This window comes from Toxotes jaculatrix, chromosome 4 (genome assembly GCF_017976425.1).
Source record: "Toxotes jaculatrix isolate fToxJac2 chromosome 4, fToxJac2.pri, whole genome shotgun sequence".
Lineage (NCBI taxonomy): Eukaryota > Metazoa > Chordata > Actinopteri > Toxotidae > Toxotes > Toxotes jaculatrix.
This window is the reverse complement of record NC_054397.1, coordinates 12973999-12992002: the sequence shown is the minus strand read 5'-3', so window position 1 is coordinate 12992002 and position 18004 is coordinate 12973999. Positions and strand designations below refer to the sequence as shown.

General features: G+C 30.7%; 1 protein-coding gene across 1 annotated transcript in view; it reads left to right on the top strand.

Moving 5' to 3' along the window:
- lias (lipoic acid synthetase) overlaps positions 1 to 17961 on the top strand; it is a 37665-nt gene extending 19704 nt beyond the window's left edge. Inside the window, exons 8-11 of the mRNA XM_041036637.1 lie at positions 16234 to 16379; positions 16470 to 16540; positions 16635 to 16746; positions 17084 to 17961. Of these exons, the coding sequence (XP_040892571.1) occupies positions 16234 to 16379; positions 16470 to 16540; positions 16635 to 16746; positions 17084 to 17145 (391 nt within the window). The 3' untranslated portion in view covers positions 17146 to 17961. The remainder of the gene's footprint in view (positions 1 to 16233; positions 16380 to 16469; positions 16541 to 16634; positions 16747 to 17083) is intronic.
- The last annotated feature ends 43 nt before the right edge of the window (positions 17962 to 18004 follow it).

Genomic DNA, 18004 nt, shown 5'->3' with positions numbered 1-18004 from the left:
CAAAAATTTTTTTGACCTCAAAATGTCATAAAAAACGTCATAGTATAGTATGGCGTCAAAATCGGACAAAAAAGTCAAACTTTTTTTTGACCTCCAAAAGTCACAAAAAACGTCATAGTATAGTAAGGCGTTTTTTTCGGGCAAAAAAAGTCAAAAATTTTTTCGACCTCAAAATGTCATAAAAAACGTCATAGTATAGTATGGCGTTTTTTTCGGGCAAAAAAAGTCAAAAAATTTTTGACCTCCAAAAGTCATAAAAAACGTCATAGTATAGTAAGGCGTTTTTTTCGGGCAAAAAAAGTAAAAAATTTTTTCGACCTCAAAATGTCATAAAAAAACGTCATAGTATAGTATGGCGTTTTTTTCGGCCAAAAAAAGTCAAAATTTTTTTTGACCTCCAAAAGTCATAAAAAACGTCATAGTATAGTATGGCGTATTTTTCGGGCAAAAAAAGTCAAAAAAATTTTCGACCTCAAAATGTCATAAAAAACGTCATAGTATAGTAAGGCGTTTTTTTCGGGCAAAAAAAGTCAAAAAATTTTTCGACCTCAAAATGTCATAAAAAAACGTCATAGTATAGTATGCCGTTTTTTTCGGACAAAAAAAGTCAAAAAATTTTTCGACCTCAAAATGTCATAAAAAACGTCATAGTATAATATGGCGTATTTTTCGGGCAAAAAAAGTCAAAAAAATTTTTGACCTCAAAATGTCATAAAAAAACGTCTTAGTATAGTATGGCGTTTTTTTCGGGCAAAAAAAGTCAAAAAATTTTTTGACCTCAAAATGTCATAAAAAACGTCATAGTATAGTAAGGTGTCAAAATCGGCCAAAAAAAGTCAAAAATTTTTTTGACCTCAAAATGTCATAAAAAACGTCATAGTATAGTAAGGCGTCAAAATCGGACAAAAAAAGTCAAAATTTTTTTTGACCTCCAAAAGTCACAAAAAACGTCATAGTATAGTAAGGCGTTTTTTTCAGGCAAAAAAAGTCAAAAAAATTTTCGACCTCAAAATGTCATAAAAAAACGTCATAGTATAGTATGGCGTTTTTTTCGGGCAAAAAAAGTCAAAACTTTTTTTTGACCTCCAAAAGTCATAAAAAACATCATAGTATAGTAAGGCGTCAAAATCGGACAAAAAAGTCAAAATTTTTTTTGACCTCCAAAAATCACAAAAAACGTCATAGTATAGTAAGGCGTCAAAATTGGACAAAAAAGTCAAAAAAAAATTTGACCTCAAAATGTCATAAAAAACGTCATAGTATAGTAAGGCGTTTTTTTCAGGCAAAAGAAGTCAAAAAATTTTTTGACCTCAAAATGTCATAAAAAACGTCATAGTATAGTAAGGTGTCAAAATCGGCCAAAAAAAGTCAAAAAAATTTTTTGACCTCTAAAAGTCATAAAAAACGTCATAGTATAGTAAGGCGTCAAAATCGGACAAAAAAGTCAAAATTTTTTTTGACCTCCAAAAGTCACAAAAAACGTCATAGTATAGTAAGGCGTTTTTTTCGGGCAAAAAAAGTCAAAGATTTTTTCGACCTCTAAAAGTCATAAAAAAACGTCATAGTATAGTAAGGCGTTTTTTTCAGGCAAAAAAAGTCAAAAAAAATTTTGACCTCAAAATGTCATAAAAAACATCATAGTATAGTAAGGTGTCAAAATCGGACAAAAAAAGTCAAAATTTTTTTCGACCTCAAAATGTCAGAAAAAACGTCATAGTATAAGTAAGGCGTTTTTTTCAGGCAAAAAAAGTCAAAAAAATTTTTGACCTCAAAATGTCATAAAAAACGTCATAGTATAGTAAGGCGTTTTTTTCGGGCAAAAAAAGTCAAAAAAATTTTCGACCTCTAAAAGTCTTAAAAAACGTCATAGTATAGTAAGGCGTCAAAATTGGACAAAAAAAGTCAACATTTTTTTTGACCTCAAAATGTCATAAAAAACTTCATAGTATAGTAAGGCGTTTTTTTCAGGCAAAAAAAGTCAAAAAATTTTTTGACCTCAAAATGTCATAAAAAACGTCCTATTATAGTAAGGCGTCAAAATCGGACACAAAAAGTCAAAAAATTTTTTGACCTCAAAATGTCATAAAAAACGTCATAGTATAGTAAGGCGTTTTTTTTCAGGCAAAAAAAGTCAAAAATTTTTTCGACCTCTAAAAGTCATAAAAAACGTCATAGTATAGTAAGGCGTCAAAATCGGACAAAAAAAGTCAAAATTTTTTCCGACCTCAAAATGTCATAAAAAACGTCATATTATAGTAAGGCGTTTTTTTCGGGCAAAAAAAGTCAAAAAAATTTTCGACCTCTAAAAGTCATAAAAAATGTCATAGTATAGTAAGGCGTCAAAATCGGACAAAAAAAGTCAAAAATTTTTCTACCTCAAAATGTCATAAAAAACATCATAGTATAGTAAGGTGTCAAAATCGGACAAAAAAAGTCAACATTTTTTTCGACCTCAAAATGTCAGAAAAAACGTCATAGTATAGTAAGGCGTTTTTTTCAGGCAAAAAAAGTCAAAAAATTTTTTGACCTCAAAATGTCATAAAAACGTCATAGTATAGTAAGGTGTCAAAATCAGACAAAAAAAGTCAAAATTTTTTTCGACCTCAAAATGTCATAAAAAACGTCTTAGTATAGTAAGGTGTCAAAATCGGCCAAAAAAAGTCAAAAATTTTTTTGACCTCAAAATGTCATAAAAAACGTCATAGTATAGTAAGGCGTCAAAATCGGACAAAAAAAGTCAAAATTTTTTTTGACCTCCAAAAGTCACAAAAAACGTCATAGTATAGTAAGGCGTTTTTTTCAGGCAAAAAAAGTCAAAAAAATTTTCGACCTCAAAATGTCATAAAAAAACGTCATAGTATAGTAAGGCGTTTTTTTCAGGCAAAAAAAGTCAAAAAAATTTTTGACCTCAAAATGTCATAAAAGTCATAGTATAGTAAGGTGTCAAAATCGGACAAAAAAAGTCAACATTTTTTTCTACCTCAAAATGTCATAAAAAACGTCATAGTATAGTAAGGCGTCAAAATTGGACAAAAAAAGAAAATTTTTTTCGACCTCAAAAAGTCATAAAAAACGTCATAGTATAGTAAGGCGTTTTTTTCAGGCAAAAAAAGTCTAAATTTTTTTTGACCTCAAAAAGTCATAAAAAACGTCATAGTATAGTAAGGCGTTTTTTTCAGGCAAAAAAAGTCAAAAATTTTTTTGACCTCAAAATGTAATAAAAAACGTCATAGTATAGTAAGGTGTCAAAATCGGACAAAAAAAGTCAAATTTTTTTTCGACCTCAAAATGTCAAAATACGTCATAGTATAGTAAGGCGTTTTTTTCAGGCAAAAAAAGTCAAAAAATTTTTTGACCTCAAAAAGTCATAAAAAAACGTCATAGTATAGTAAGGCGTTTTTTTTTTCGGGCAAAAAAAGTCAAAGAATTTTTCGACCTCAAAATGTCATAAAAAACGTCATAGTATAGTAAGGCGTCAAAATTGGACAAAAAAAGTCAAAATTTTTTTCGACCTCAAAAAGTCATAAAAAACGTCATAGTATAGTAAGGCGTTTTTTTCAGGCAAAAAAAGTCTAAATTTTTTTTGACCTCAAAAAGTCATAAAAAACGTCATAGTATAGTAAGGCGTTTTTTTCAGGCAAAAAAAGTCAAAAATTTTTTTGACCTCAAAATGTCATAAAAGTCATAGTATAGTAAGGTGTCAAAATCAGACGAAAAAAGTCAAAATTTTTTTCGACCTCAAAATGTCAGAAAAAACGTCATAGTATAGTAAGGCGTCAAAATTGGACAGAAAAAGTCAAAAATTTTTCCCACCTCAAAATGTCATAAAACACGTCATAGTATAGTAATGTGTCAAAGACGGACAACAAAAGTCAAAAATTTTTTTGACCTCAAAATGTCATAAAAAACGTCATAGTATAGTAAGGCGTTTTTTTTCGGGCAAAAAAAGTCAAAGATTTTTTCGACCTCTAAAAGTCATAAAAAAACGTCATAGTATAGTAAGGCGTTTTTTTCAGGCAAAAAAAGTCAAAAAAAATTTTGACCTCAAAATGTCATAAAAAACATCATAGTATAGTAAGGTGTCAAAATCGGACAAAAAAAGTCAAAATTTTTTTCGACCTCAAAATGTCAGAAAAAACGTCATAGTATAAGTAAGGCGTTTTTTTCAGGCAAAAAAAGTCAAAAAAATTTTTGACCTCAAAATGTCATAAAAAACGTCATAGTATAGTAAGGCGTTTTTTTCGGGCAAAAAAAGTCAAAAAAATTTTCGACCTCTAAAAGTCTTAAAAAACGTCATAGTATAGTAAGGCGTCAAAATTGGACAAAAAAAGTCACATTTTTTTTTACCTCAAAATGTCATAAAAAAACGTCATAGCATAGTAAGGTGTCAAAATCGGACAAAAAATGTCAAAAATTTTTTCAACCTCAAAATGTCATAAAAAACGTCATAGTATAGTAAGGCGTCAAAATTGGACAAAAAAGTCAAGTTTTTTTCGACCTCAAAATGTCATAAAAAACGTCATAGTATAGTAAGGCGTTTTTTTCAGGCAAAAAAAGTCAAAAAATTTTTTGACCTCAAAAAGTCATAAAAAACGTCATAGTATAGTAAGGCGTTTTTTTCAGGCAAAAAAAGTCCAAAATTTTTTTGACCTCAAAATGTCATAAAAAACGTCATAGTATAGTAAGGCGTTTTTTTCAGGCAAAAAAAGTCAAAAAATTTTTTGACCTCAAAATGTCATAAAATACGTCATATTATAGTAAGGCGTCAAAATCTGACACAAAAAGTCAACATTTTTTTCGACCTCAAAATGTCATAAAAAACGTCATAGTATAGTAAGGCGTTTTTTTCGGGCAAAAAAAGTCAAAAATTTTTTCGACCTCTAAAAGTCATAAAAAACGTCATAGTATAGTAAGGCGTCAAAATCGGACAAAAAAAGTCAAAATTTTTTCCGACCTCAAAATGTCATAAAAAACGTCATAGTATAGTAAGGCGTTTTTTTCAGGCAAAAAAAGTCAAAAAATTTTTTGACCTCAAAATGTCATAAAAACGTCATAGTATAGTAAGGTGTCAAAATCAGACAAAAAAAGTCAAAATTTTTTTCGACCTCAAAATGTCATAAAAAACGTCTTAGTATAGTAAGGCGTCAAAATTGGACAGAAAAAGTCAAAATTTTTTCCCACCTCAAGATGTCATAAAAAACGTCATAGTATAGTAAGGCGTTTTTTTCGGGCAAAAAAAGTCAAAAAAATTTTCGACCTCTAAAAGTCATAAAAAATGTCATAGCGTCAAAATCGGACAAAAAAAGTCAAAAAATTTTTCTACCTCAAAATGTCATAAAAAACATCATAGTATAGTAAGGTGTCAAAATCGGACAAAAAAAGTCAAAATTTTTTTCGACCTCAAAATGTCAGAAAAAACGTCATAGTATAAGTAAGGCGTTTTTTTCAGGCAAAAAAAGTCAAAAAATTTTTTGACCTCAAAATGTCATAAAAAACGTCATAGTATAGTAAGGCGTTTTTTTCAGGCAAAAAAAGTCAAAAATTTTTTCGACCTCAAAATGTCAGAAAAGTCATAGTATAGTAAGGTGTCAAAATCGGACAAAAAAAGTCAAAATTTTTTTCTACCTCAAAATGTCATAAAAAACGTCATAGTATAGTAAGGCGTCAAAATCGGACAAAAAAAGTCAAAATTTTTTTCTACCTCAAAATGTCATAAAAAACGTCATAGTATAGTAAGGCGTTTTTTTCAGGCAAAAAAAGTCAAAAATTTTTTTGACCTCAAAAAGTCATAAAAAACGTCATAGTATAGTAAGGCGTTTTTTTCAGGCAAAAAAAGTCAAAAATTTTTTCGACCTCAAAATGTCATAAAAGTCATAGTATAGTAAGGTGTCAAAATCGGACAAAAAAAGTCAAAAATTTTTTCTACCTCAAAATGTCATAAAAAACATCATAGTATAGTAAGGTGTCAAAATCGGACAAAAAAAGTCAAAAATTTTTTCGACCTCAAAATGTCAGAAAAAACGTCATAGTATAGTAAGGCGTTTTTTTCAGGCAAAAAAAGTCAAAAAATTTTTTGACCTCAAAATGTCATAAAAAACGTCATAGTATAGTAAGGCGTTTTTTTCAGGCAAAAAAAGTCAAAAATTTTTTCGACCTCAAAATGTCATAAAAGTCATAGTATAGTAAGGTGTCAAAATCGGACAAAAAAAGTCAAAAATTTTTTCGACCTCAAAATGTCAGAAAAAACGTCATAGTATAGTAAGGCGTTTTTTTCAGGCAAAAAAAGTCAAAAAATTTTTTGACCTCAAAATGTCATAAAAAACGTCATAGTATAGTAAGGCGTTTTTTTCAGGCAAAAAAAGTCAAAAATTTTTTCGACCTCAAAATGTCATAAAAGTCATAGTATAGTAAGGTGTCAAAATCGGACAAAAAAAGTCAAAAATTTTTTCTACCTCAAAATGTCATAAAAAACATCATAGTATAGTAAGGTGTCAAAATCGGACAAAAAAGTCAAAATTTTTTTCGACCTCAAAGTGTCAGAAAAAACGTCATAGTATAGTAAGGCGTTTTTTTCAGGCAAAAAAAGTCAAAAAATTTTTTGACCTCAAAATGTCATAAAAAACGTCATAGTATAGTAAGGCGTTTTTTTCAGGCAAAAAAAGTCAAAAAATTTTTCGACCTCAAAATGTCATAAAAGTCATAGTATAGTAAGGTGTCAAAATCGGACAAAAAAAGTCAAAAAATTTTTCGACCTCAAAATGTCATAAAAAACATCATAGTATAGTAAGGCGTCAAAATTGGACAAAAAAAGTCAAAAAATTTTTTGACCTCAAAAAGTCATAAAAAACGTCATAGTATAGTAAGGCGTTTTTTTCAGGCAAAAAAAGTCCAAAATTTTTTTGACCTCAAAATGTCATAAAAAACGTCATAGTATAGTAAGGTGTCAAAATCGGACAAAAAAAAGTCATAAAAAACGTCATAGTATAGTAAGGCGTTTATTTCGGGCAAAAAAAGTCAAAAATTTTTTCGACCTCTAAAAGTCATAAAAAACGTCATAGTATAGTAAGGCATCAAAATCGGATAAAAAAAGTCAAAATTTTTTTCGACCTCAAAAAGTCATAAAAAACGTCATAGTATAGTAAGGCGTTTTTTTCGGGCAAAAAAAGTCAAAAATTTTTTCGACCTCTAAAAGTCATAAAAAACGTCATAGTATAGTAAGGCGTCAAAATTGGACAAAAAAAGTCAAATCTTTTTTCGACCTCAAAAAGTCATAAAAAACGTCATAGTATAGTAAGGCGTTTTTTTCGGGCAAAAAAAGTCAAAAAATTTTTTGACCTCAAAATGTCATAAAAAACTTCATAGTATAGTAAGGCGTCAAAATCGGACAAAAAAAGTCAAAATTTTTTTCGACCTCAAAATGTCATAAAAAACATCATAGTATAGTAAGGCGCCAAATTGGACAAAAAAAGTCAAAAATTTTTTCGACCTCTAAAATTCATAAAAAACGTCATAGTATAGTAAGGCGTCAAAATCGGACAAAAAAAGTCAAAATTTTTTCCGACCTCAAAATGTCATAAAAAACGTCATAGTATAGTAAGGCGTCAAAATTGGACAGAAAAAGTCAAAATTTTTTCCCACCTCAAGATGTCATAAAAAACGTCATAGTATAGTAAGGCGTTTTTTTCGGGCAAAAAAAGTCAACAAAATTTTCGACCTCTAAAAGTCATAAAAAATGTCATAGTATAGTAAGGCGTCAAAATCGGACAAAAAAAGTCAAAAATTTTTTCTACCTCAAAATGTCATAAAAAACATCATAGTATAGTAAGGTGTCAAAATCGGACAAAAAAAGTCAACATTTTTTTCGACCTCAAAATGTCAGAAAAAACGTCATAGTATAGTAAGGCGTTTTTTTCAGGCAAAAAAAGTCAAAAAATTTTTTGACCTCAAAATGTCATAAAAAACGTCATAGTATAGTAAGTCGTTTTTTTCAGGCAAAAAAAGTCCAAAATTTTTTCGACCTCAAAATGTCATTAAAGTCATAGTATAGTAAGGTGTCAAAATCGGACAAAAAAAGTCAAAAAATTTTTCTACCTCAAAATGTCATAAAAAACATCATAGTATAGTAAGGCGTCAAAATTGGACAAAAAAAGTCAAAAATTTTTTTGACCTCAAAAAGTCATAAAAAACGTCATAGTATAGTAAGGCGTCAAAATCGGACGAAAAAAGTCAAAAATTTTTTCGACCTCAAAATGTCAGAAAAAACGTCATAGTATAGTAAGGCGTCAAAATTGGACAGAAAAAGTCAAAATTTTTTCCGACCTCAAAATGTCATAAAAAACGTCATAGTATAGTAATGTGTCAAAGACGGACAACAAAAGTCAAAAATTTTTTTGACCTCAAAATGTCATAAAAAACGTCATAGTATAGTAAGGCGTTTTTTTCGGGCAAAAAAAGTCAAAGATTTTTTCGACCTCTAAAAGTCATAAAAAACGTCATAGTATAGTAAGGCGTTTTTTTCTGGCAAAAAAAGTCAAAAAATTTTTTGACCTCAAAATGTCATAAAAAACGTCATAGTATAGTAAGGTGTCAAAATCGGACAAAAAAGGTGAAAAATTTTTTCGACCTCAAAATGTCAGAAAAAACGTCATAGTATAGTAAGGCGTTTTTTTCAGGCAAAAAAAGTCAAAAAATTTTTTGACCTCAAAATGTCATAAAAAACGTCATAGTATAGTAAGGCGTTTTTTTTCAGGCAAAAAAAGTCAAAAACTTTTTCGACCTCAAAATGTCATAAAAGTCATAGTATAGTAAGGTGTCAAAATCAGACGAAAAAAGTCAAAATTTTTTTCGACCTCAAAATGTCAGAAAAAACGTCATAGTATAGTAAGGCGTCAAAATTGGACAGAAAAAGTCAAAAATTTTTCCCACCTCAAAATGTCATAAAAAACGTCATAGTATAGTAATGTGTCAAAGACGGACAACAAAAGTCAAAAATTTTTTTGACCTCAAAATGTCATAAAAAACGTCATAGTATAGTAAGGCGTTTTTTTCGGGCAAAAAAAGTCAAAGATTTTTTCGACCTCTAAAAGTCATAAAAAAACGTCATAGTATAGTAAGGTGTTTTTTTCAGGCAAAAAAAGTCAAAAAAATTTTTGACCTCAAAATGTCATAAAAAACGTCATAGTATAGTAAGGTGTCAAAATCGGACAAAAAAAGTCAAAAATTTTTTCGACCTCAAAATGTCAGAAAAAACGTCATAGTATAAGTAAGGCGTTTTTTTCAGGCAAAAAAAGTCAAAAATTTTTTCAACCTCAAAATGTCATAAAAAACGTCATAGTATAGTAAGGCGTCAAAATTGGACAAAAAAGTCAAGTTTTTTTCGACCTCAAAATGTCATAAAAAACGTCATAGTATAGTAAGGCGTTTTTTTCAGGCAAAAAAAGTCAAAAATTTTTTTGACCTCAAAAAGTCATAAAAAACGTCATAGTATAGTAAGGCGTTTTTTTCAGGCAAAAAAAGTCCAAAATTTTTTTGACCTCAAAATGTCATAAAAAACGTCATAGTATAGTAAGGCGTTTTTTTCAGGCAAAAAAAGTCAAAAAATTTTTTGACCTCAAAATGTCATAAAATACGTCATATTATAGTAAGGCGTCAAAATCTGACACAAAAAGTCAACATTTTTTTCGACCTCAAAATGTCATAAAAAACGTCATAGTATAGTAAGGCGTTTTTTTTCGGGCAAAAAAAGTCAAAAATTTTTTCGACCTCTAAAAGTCATAAAAAACGTCATAGTATAGTAAGGCGTCAAAATCGGACAAAAAAAGTCAAAATTTTTTCCGACCTCAAAATGTCATAAAAAACGTCATAGTATAGTAAGGTGTCAAAATCGGACAAAAAAAGTCAAAATTTTTTCCGACCTCAAAATGTCATAAAAATCGTCATAGTATAGTAAGGTGTCAAAATCGGGCAAAAAAAGTCAACATTTTTTTTTACCTCAAAATGTCATAAAAAACGTCATAGTATAGTAAGGCGTTTTTTTCAGGCAAAAAAAGTCTAAATTTTTTTTGACCTCAAAATGTCATAAAAAACTTCATAGTATAGTAAGGCGTTTTTTTCAGGCAAAAAAAGTCAAAAAATTTTTTGACCTCAAAATGTCATAAAAAACGTCCTATTATAGTAAGGCGTCAAAATCGGACACAAAAAGTCAAAAAATTTTTTGACCTCAAAATGTCATAAAAAACGTCATAGTATAGTAAGGCGTTTTTTTTCAGGCAAAAAAAGTCAAAAATTTTTTCGACCTCTAAAAGTCATAAAAAACGTCATAGTATAGTAAGGCGTCAAAATCGGACAAAAAAAGTCAAAATTTTTTCCGACCTCAAAATGTCATAAAAAACGTCATAGTATAGTAAGGCGTTTTTTTCGGGCAAAAAAAGTCAAAAAAATTTTCGACCTCTAAAAGTCATAAAAAATGTCATAGTATAGTAAGGCGTCAAAATCGGACAAAAAAAGTCAAAAAATTTTTCTACCTCAAAATGTCATAAAAAACATCATAGTATAGTAAGGTGTCAAAATCGGACAAAAAAAGTCAACATTTTTTTCGACCTCAAAATGTCAGAAAAAACGTCATAGTATAGTAAGGCGTTTTTTTCAGGCAAAAAAAGTCAAAAAATTTTTTGACCTCAAAATGTCATAAAAACGTCATAGTATAGTAAGGTGTCAAAATCAGACAAAAAAAGTCAAAATTTTTTTCGACCTCAAAATGTCATAAAAAACGTCTTAGTATAGTAAGGCGTCAAAATTGGACAGAAAAAGTCAAAATTTTTTCCCACCTCAAGATGTCATAAAAAACGTCATAGTATAGTAAGGCGTTTTTTTCGGGCAAAAAAAGTCAAAAAAATTTTCGACCTCTAAAAGTCATAAAAAATGTCATAGCGTCAAAATCGGACAAAAAAAGTCAAAAAATTTTTCTACCTCAAAATGTCATAAAAAACATCATAGTATAGTAAGGTGTCAAAATCGGACAAAAAAAGTCAAAATTTTTTTCGACCTCAAAATGTCAGAAAAAACGTCATAGTATAAGTAAGGCGTTTTTTTCAGGCAAAAAAAGTCAAAAAATTTTTTGACCTCAAAATGTCATAAAAAACGTCATAGTATAGTAAGGCGTTTTTTTCAGGCAAAAAAAGTCAAAAATTTTTTCGACCTCAAAATGTCAGAAAAGTCATAGTATAGTAAGGTGTCAAAATCGGACAAAAAAAGTCAAAATTTTTTTCTACCTCAAAATGTCATAAAAAACGTCATAGTATAGTAAGGCGTCAAAATCGGACAAAAAAAGTCAAAATTTTTTTCTACCTCAAAATGTCATAAAAAACGTCATAGTATAGTAAGGCGTTTTTTTCAGGCAAAAAAAGTCAAAAATTTTTTTGACCTCAAAAAGTCATAAAAAACGTCATAGTATAGTAAGGCGTTTTTTTCAGGCAAAAAAAGTCAAAAATTTTTTCGACCTCAAAATGTCATAAAAGTCATAGTATAGTAAGGTGTCAAAATCGGACAAAAAAAGTCAAAAATTTTTTCTACCTCAAAATGTCATAAAAAACATCATAGTATAGTAAGGTGTCAAAATCGGACAAAAAAAGTCAAAAATTTTTTCGACCTCAAAATGTCAGAAAAAACGTCATAGTATAGTAAGGCGTTTTTTTCAGGCAAAAAAAGTCAAAAAATTTTTTGACCTCAAAATGTCATAAAAAACGTCATAGTATAGTAAGGCGTTTTTTTCAGGCAAAAAAAGTCAAAAATTTTTTCGACCTCAAAATGTCATAAAAGTCATAGTATAGTAAGGTGTCAAAATCGGACAAAAAAAGTCAAAAAATTTTTCGACCTCAAAATGTCAGAAAAAACGTCATAGTATAGTAAGGCGTTTTTTTCAGGCAAAAAAAGTCAAAAAATTTTTTGACCTCAAAATGTCATAAAAAACGTCATAGTATAGTAAGGCGTTTTTTTCAGGCAAAAAAAGTCAAAAATTTTTTCGACCTCAAAATGTCATAAAAGTCATAGTATAGTAAGGTGTCAAAATCGGACAAAAAAAGTCAAAAATTTTTTCTACCTCAAAATGTCATAAAAAACATCATAGTATAGTAAGGTGTCAAAATCGGACAAAAAAGTCAAAATTTTTTTCGACCTCAAAGTGTCAGAAAAAACGTCATAGTATAGTAAGGCGTTTTTTTCAGGCAAAAAAAGTCAAAAAATTTTTTGACCTCAAAATGTCATAAAAAACGTCATAGTATAGTAAGGTGTCAAAATCGGACAAAAAAAAGTCATAAAAAACGTCATAGTATAGTAAGGCGTTTATTTCGGGCAAAAAAAGTCAAAAATTTTTTCGACCTCTAAAAGTCATAAAAAACGTCATAGTATAGTAAGGCATCAAAATCGGATAAAAAAAGTCAAAATTTTTTTCGACCTCAAAAAGTCATAAAAAACGTCATAGTATAGTAAGGCGTTTTTTTCGGGCAAAAAAAGTCAAAAATTTTTTCGACCTCTAAAAGTCATAAAAAACGTCATAGTATAGTAAGGCGTCAAAATTGGACAAAAAAAGTCAAATCTTTTTTCGACCTCAAAAAGTCATAAAAAACGTCATAGTATAGTAAGGCGTTTTTTTCGGGCAAAAAAAGTCAAAAAATTTTTTGACCTCAAAATGTCATAAAAAACTTCATAGTATAGTAAGGCGTCAAAATCGGACAAAAAAAGTCAAAATTTTTTTCGACCTCAAAATGTCATAAAAAACATCATAGTATAGTAAGGCGCCAAATTGGACAAAAAAAGTCAAAAATTTTTTCGACCTCTAAAATTCATAAAAAACGTCATAGTATAGTAAGGCGTCAAAATCGGACAAAAAAAGTCAAAATTTTTTCCGACCTCAAAATGTCATAAAAAACGTCATAGTATAGTAAGGTGTCAAAATCAGACAAAAAAAGTCAAAATTTTTTTCGACCTCAAAATGTCATAAAAAACGTCATAGTATAGTAAGGCGTCAAAATTGGACAGAAAAAGTCAAAATTTTTTCCCACCTCAAGATGTCATAAAAAACGTCATAGTATAGTAAGGCGTTTTTTTCGGGCAAAAAAAGTCAAAAAAATTTTCGACCTCTAAAAGTCATAAAAAATGTCATAGTATAGTAAGGCGTCAAAATCGGACAAAAAAAGTCAAAAATTTTTTCTACCTCAAAATGTCATAAAAAACATCATAGTATAGTAAGGTGTCAAAATCGGACAAAAAAAGTCAACATTTTTTTCGACCTCAAAATGTCAGAAAAAACGTCATAGTATAGTAAGGCGTTTTTTTCAGGCAAAAAAAGTCAAAAAATTTTTTGACCTCAAAATGTCATAAAAAACGTCATAGTATAGTAAGTCGTTTTTTTCAGGCAAAAAAAGTCCAAAATTTTTTCGACCTCAAAATGTCATTAAAGTCATAGTATAGTAAGGTGTCAAAATCGGACAAAAAAAGTCAAAAAATTTTTCTACCTCAAAATGTCATAAAAAACATCATAGTATAGTAAGGCGTCAAAATTGGACAAAAAAAGTCAAAAATTTTTTTGACCTCAAAAAGTCATAAAAAACGTCATAGTATAGTAAGGCGTCAAAATCGGACGAAAAAAGTCAAAATTTTTTTCGACCTCAAAATGTCAGAAAAAACGTCATAGTATAGTAAGGCGTCAAAATTGGACAGAAAAAGTCAAAATTTTTTCCGACCTCAAAATGTCATAAAAAACGTCATAGTATAGTAATGTGTCAAAGACGGACAACAAAAGTCAAAAATTTTTTTGACCTCAAAATGTCATAAAAAACGTCATAGTATAGTAAGGCGTTTTTTTCGGGCAAAAAAAGTCAAAGATTTTTTCGACCTCTAAAAGTCATAAAAAACGTCATAGTATAGTAAGGCGTTTTTTTCTGGCAAAAAAAGTCAAAAAATTTTTTGACCTCAAAATGTCATAAAAAACGTCATAGTATAGTAAGGTGTCAAAATCGGACAAAAAAGGTGAAAAATTTTTTCGACCTCAAAATGTCAGAAAAAACGTCATAGTATAGTAAGGCGTTTTTTTCAGGCAAAAAAAGTCAAAAAATTTTTTGACCTCAAAATGTCATAAAAAACGTCATAGTATAGTAAGGCGTTTTTTTCAGGCAAAAAAAGTCAAAAACTTTTTCGACCTCAAAATGTCATAAAAGTCATAGTATAGTAAGGTGTCAAAATCAGACGAAAAAAGTCAAAATTTTTTTCGACCTCAAAATGTCAGAAAAAACGTCATAGTATAGTAAGGCGTCAAAATTGGACAGAAAAAGTCAAAAATTTTTCCCACCTCAAAATGTCATAAAAAACGTCATAGTATAGTAATGTGTCAAAGACGGACAACAAAAGTCAAAAATTTTTTTGACCTCAAAATGTCATAAAAAACGTCATAGTATAGTAAGGCGTTTTTTTCGGGCAAAAAAAGTCAAAGATTTTTTCGACCTCTAAAAGTCATAAAAAAACGTCATAGTATAGTAAGGTGTTTTTTTCAGGCAAAAAAAGTCAAAAAAATTTTTGACCTCAAAATGTCATAAAAAACGTCATAGTATAGTAAGGTGTCAAAATCGGACAAAAAAAGTCAAAAATTTTTTCGACCTCAAAATGTCAGAAAAAACGTCATAGTATAAGTAAGGCGTTTTTTTCAGGCAAAAAAAGTCAAAAAATTTTTTGACCTCAAAATGTCATAAAAAACGTCATAGTATAGTAAGGCGTTTTTTTCAGGCAAAAAAAGTCCAAAATTTTTTCGACCTCAAAATGTCATAAAAGTCATAGTATAGTAAGGTGTCAAAATCGGACAAAAAAAGTCAAAATTTTTTTCTACCTCAAAATGTCATAAAAAACGTCATAGTATAGTAAGGCGTCAAAATCGGACAAAAAAAGTCAAAATTTTTTTCTACCTCAAAATGTCATAAAAAACGTCATAGTATAGTAAGGCGTTTATTTCGGGCAAAAAAAGTCAAAAATTTTTTGACCTCAAAATGTCATAAAAAACGTCATAGTATAGTAAGGCGTTTTTTTCAGGCAAAAAAAGTCAAAAATTTTTTCGACCTCAAAATGTCATAAAAGTCATAGTATAGTAAGGTGTCAAAATCGGACAAAAAAAGTCAAAAATTTTTTCTACCTCAAAATGTCATAAAAAACATCATAGTATAGTAAGGTGTCAAAATCGGACAAAAAAGTCAAAATTTTTTTCGACCTCAAAATGTCAGAAAAAACGTCATAGTATAGTAAGGCGTTTTTTTCAGGCAAAAAAAGTCAAAAAATTTTTTGACCTCAAAATGTCATAAAAAACGTCATAGTATAGTAAGGCGTTTTTTTCAGGCAAAAAAAGTCAAAAATTTTTTCGACCTCAAAATGTCATAAAAGTCATAGTATAGTAAGGTGTCAAAATCGGACAAAAAAAGTCAAAAATTTTTTCGACCTCAAAATGTCATAAAAAACATCATAGTATAGTAAGGTGTCAAAATCGGACAAAAAAAGTCAAAAAAAAATTTTGACCTCAAAATGTCACAAATATGCTCATAGTAAAGTATGACTTTTTATTGGCCTATTTTCAAGCCTTACTATTCTATGACCATTTTATGACATTTTGAGGCCATACTAAAGTATTAAACTTTAAGCTTTTTTCTTTTAAACATATTTTAAACAAACAATTCTCAGGTGCTTGTGCAGGTTGTTTGTGGAGCCGGCTCTATTTGAAATTCTTTTCTTGCTGACTCTACACTCTGCCCCTGTGTTAACAATATAATTGAAAGTGTTCCAGATATTGCTTCTTTTCCTGGTGTCACTCATTTTCTTAACTATACCTTTCTAATGTGTTGATGTGTTGGTGTCTTTTCTTGTAGCCCCTCGCTCTTTATCTCTCTGCCCCTCCTGCTCTCCTGTTCATGTGTTACCCTGCGAGTGTAACTACAGCGAGGGTCAGCACAGACACAGGCCCCAAACACATATTTATCAATCACATGTGGCTTGAACAAAAAAGAGAAAATGAAAAAAAAACAAACAAACAAAAACGGCTCCCAATCAGGAGCCGGCTCCCGTTGTTCACTTCAAAGAGCCGGCTCTAAGAGCCGTTTCATTCGTGACCGACACATCACTACTTGGTATATATTTTCAGTATAGGTGAGTACAGTATATTTACCGTTTTGATGGACGTCTGTCTGTCCCATCTGTTTCTAGGTATGTGCGTGACCCCAGAGCGAACTTTGACCAGTCACTGAGTGTCCTGAAGCACGCTAAAAAGGTCAAATCCACTGTGCTCACCAAGACCTCCATCATGCTGGGACTGGGGGAGACTGATCAACAGATACTGGACACCTTAACCGGTGTGTACACATACAGACACTTAAAACATTCTTATGTGAAGCACAACAGTTTCCTGATTTCCTGCACTGCTGTTGTTGATGATGTTGCAGAGCTGCGAGAGGCAGGAGTGGACTGTCTAACACTTGGGCAGTACATGCAGCCCACTAAACGCCACCTGAAGGTAAGCACATTAAAGTCTGAGTGGAATTCCTGACTCACTACGGCAGCAGAGAAAAGCACATTTGGTGAAATGACAATGTGTGTTTTGGGTTTAGGTGGAAGAATACGTCACTCCAGAGAAGTTTGCGTACTGGGAGAAAGTTGGGAATGATATGGGCTTTGCTTACATAGCCAGCGGGCCACTTGTGCGATCCTCCTACAAAGCAGGTGGGAAACTCTATAAAGCACACACATGCACAAGTTCTGGAGGGCCCAGTCCAGTCCAGTGACCTTATTTAGTATCCACCTAATTCTAAAATTACAGTACATTTTATATCGTGGCTCACTCAAATGTAGAGAGGAGGATGCAACATACAAGAGGTGTAAGTTTGTAGATTTTCCTAAAAGTTCTTGTGATTTCTTTGTAATTATTGTAATTAATATTAACTATAAAAATAAATCCCAGAATCTCTAACTATGATAATACAAGAGATAAGTGTCAAAATGTTTGGTCAAAGTGGAGAAGGAGAAAGTGATTAGTTCTTTTTTTTTTTTCTTTCTACAGGCGAGTTCTTCTTGAAGAATCTGCTGAAGAAGAGAAAAGCAGAGGTCACTATAGCAGAATGAAAAGCATCAAACCGGCAGCCTGCACTGTCTGCCCTGCATACTACTCTTACCATGTCCTGACCTTTAACTACACACATTTACAGTTACAAAACCAGCTTTACACCCGCAGCACCACAGTGCGTTGTTATAAGCCGTAGCACAGGAAACACATGAATCATGATGAGAATTAACAAGTTGTGTAAATTAAAAAAGAAGACGTGATAATAATAATATATAATAATAATATATTATATAATATGATAAGTACAGGGACCATTTTGTTACATCTGTATCTTTTCAATGCACATGTCTTCTAATGTCCACCTGTGACAACCCAGAGGTCTACATTTTTGAGTCCTGCAGACATGTAAGGCTGCAGACTGTCCAAATAACCCTGCCAGGAGAACCTACAACCTGGTGTGAGCAGAAGCTGTAATTTGCTATCTCTGCACCTCGGAGGCCCCTAAATCACATCCACCATCAACTCCCTCCCCTCAGGGGGCCCTGGACTTCAGGTAAAGAGCTACTGACCTTTAACAGTGAGCTCTGTTTATGAGCACTTTGATGTCTGCAGTTTCTGGACTGGTGATTAAATGAAGCAAGAAGGTTTTTGGTTTTGGTTCGTGCTCTGATTCAGTGGTAAAATTGCATGTGATACAGAAACAAGTCTTTATCTGCCAAGGTCTATATTGTATTACATTAGAACAATTGAGCCCAATTTGGCTTTTTGTCAAGTACATAGGTATCAAAAGTGGAATGTTAGATACCCCTGCCTCAAAATAAGAGCCACTTTGGGCTCAAACTGCCTCTTCTAATATAATAAATTTTTCACCTGGACACGAAAGATGTATACTTATTTGACACACTGACTGTTTGGACA